This window comes from Halyomorpha halys, unplaced genomic scaffold, assembly GCF_000696795.3.
Source record: "Halyomorpha halys isolate HHAL.00 unplaced genomic scaffold, Hhal_1.1 Scaffold1164.1, whole genome shotgun sequence".
NCBI classification, from domain to species: domain Eukaryota; kingdom Metazoa; phylum Arthropoda; class Insecta; order Hemiptera; family Pentatomidae; genus Halyomorpha; species Halyomorpha halys.
Window position 1 is genome coordinate 152,978 of NW_027115560.1, and position 2,106 is coordinate 155,083.

Genomic DNA, 2,106 nt, shown 5'->3' on the forward strand with positions numbered 1-2,106 from the left:
TTTTTTAATTTTAGTTTATATATGTATATTACACTTAATGAATAACTAATTATGCACACCTCTTTATTGTTAGAAACTACATTGGTAAACAAATTTTTATCAATCACAGCATCATTTCTACACTGCTCTAAGGTTAGGCCAAAAAGGGTCTTTCTTTCCATTTTGCTAGGGACATAAGCTGGGTCTATCTGCAATATGCAATAATTTCCTCCTTTCTTTTTCTTTAAAAGAACCAGTGCTGCGTCTGAATATCCAGGAGCAATTATACCATCAGAAACCTGGGGAGAAAAATAATACAGATCATTTAATATGAGGTATAATAAGAACATATTGTAGAAAACAAACCAAAAGGTTCCATTCCCTACTACTTCATTTATTTTTCATGGATGGCAACACAATCCACTATTTCCATTCCTTATCATTTTAAGTATGAAACCAAGTTTAAATATCATTTATAAACTCAACAACATATTTCATCCTACACCACTAGAATATTATGGTGGCTTGATCATAGAGGAAATCACTACACAAAATGTATCAGACATAAAAAAAGGTAAGTTTAATACTTACAAAAAAAAAAAAAATCTAATTTGAAAATAATAATAACAGCAATAATGAACAGAATAGTTTATTTTAAGAATAGCTTATTTTAGCAGTAAGTTCAAAATTATCGATGTTTACTTTTTTCACAAAATTTATTCTCTAAATGCAGGTCAACATAGTGATTGTAGAAAGGGAACAAATGCATTGTTCCTAACAAATGAATAATTATCATTCTGAACGTATGTGAAAGTTATCAATTATTTTAGAAAGGTCTTAAGTCCTTACAATTTTCTCTACCAATAGATATCCACCCTACCATCTTGTTACGACATTAAAGGTTCCTCCGCAGTAGAAATGAGATATACTGATAATCAAACTGAGTAATTAAGCTAAACTTGATTAAAAGAGCCAAAAAAGGTGGCTGAGGTATTTATAATTCATAAAAAAGGACAGAAATTAGCTAAATAGAATACAAGCCAACAAGTTAACTTTGAGAGAAAACAATAAAACATGTTTTAAAAGAAACCATACTTAGATAAAAAGTATATCTCATTTGTGAACCTAGTCTTGAGTGCAAACAAAGAAGCTCTATCTCCTCAAATAAAGATCATGCTGATAGATCATTATAATAAAAACAAAAATTTGCACTTTTAAAAAACCGCCAATCCTTCCCAGCTGGACCCGCCCCACAAAGACCCCGAGCGAGTGGAGTCTGACGTTTCACAGTTTTACAATTTCAGCGCTTTTTACATATTGCTCGAGTAAACTATCTTAAAGTATTAGAAGATATTATAAAAGAACTTAAAAATTAAAACAAAACTTTTTGCATATTTGAGCAAACAGCTCACATTACATTTAATATTTTAATATGTCACTGCTCAATCAACATCTTATTAGATTTTTAACTGTATAATTATCCCCTCGTAGTAGGTAAGTTATATCACAAAAAAAAAAAACCAGTTTCATTTGCTTAACAAGTGAAAATCATACCTCTCTTGAAATTATTTTGGCAGTGATTTCATCACAAGGCTCGGATAATGCAATGAAGTCCCCAAAAGAAGACATTCTATCAGCTCCACGAGCTCTTGCATATGCTATAGCAAGGGGGGTCAGTTTTTCAAATAGATCTTCAACCATACATAAGCGAGCCTGTATAAAAAAAAACAACAAGTAAATGATATTAAATTATTATAATCTACACTGAAGACTAATGGATAAAAAAAAAGTTTTACTGTTAGTTCAATTGTCATTATTGGTCTTTCTTTCAAATAAAAACTTATGAACCAAACAATTTTTGTTTTTTTAATGTTGTTCAGTCATGTTTCAAGTTTCATAATTGTATAAAATGCAAACAAAATTATAGAAAAAAGAATGTTTTGAAGTGAAAGCAACCTCGTTTCATTCAAGCTGCAGGTAAGCAACAGACCATAAACTATTTTGTCTATTCTTTCACGGTACCAAACTGAACAATGTCTTGCTGGGTAAGCAAATAATTATACAATAAATTAAGGTGAAAATTTTTTTTTTCTTAATTAATTCTTCAGTCAGTAGTGAAAAGAAATA

At 29.9% G+C, this 2,106-nt stretch overlaps 1 protein-coding gene across 1 annotated transcript in view; it reads right to left on the reverse strand.

The window, feature by feature from the left end:
• The window catches only part of LOC106688613 (bifunctional purine biosynthesis protein ATIC), a 16,622-nt gene that overhangs the window by 2,963 nt on the left and 11,553 nt on the right, over positions 1-2,106 (reverse strand). The window contains exons 8-9 of the mRNA XM_014433157.3: positions 1,534-1,692; positions 60-278 (exon numbers count right to left, since the gene is read on the reverse strand). Of these exons, the coding sequence (XP_014288643.1) occupies positions 60-278; positions 1,534-1,692 (378 nt within the window). The remainder of the gene's footprint in view (positions 1-59; positions 279-1,533; positions 1,693-2,106) is intronic.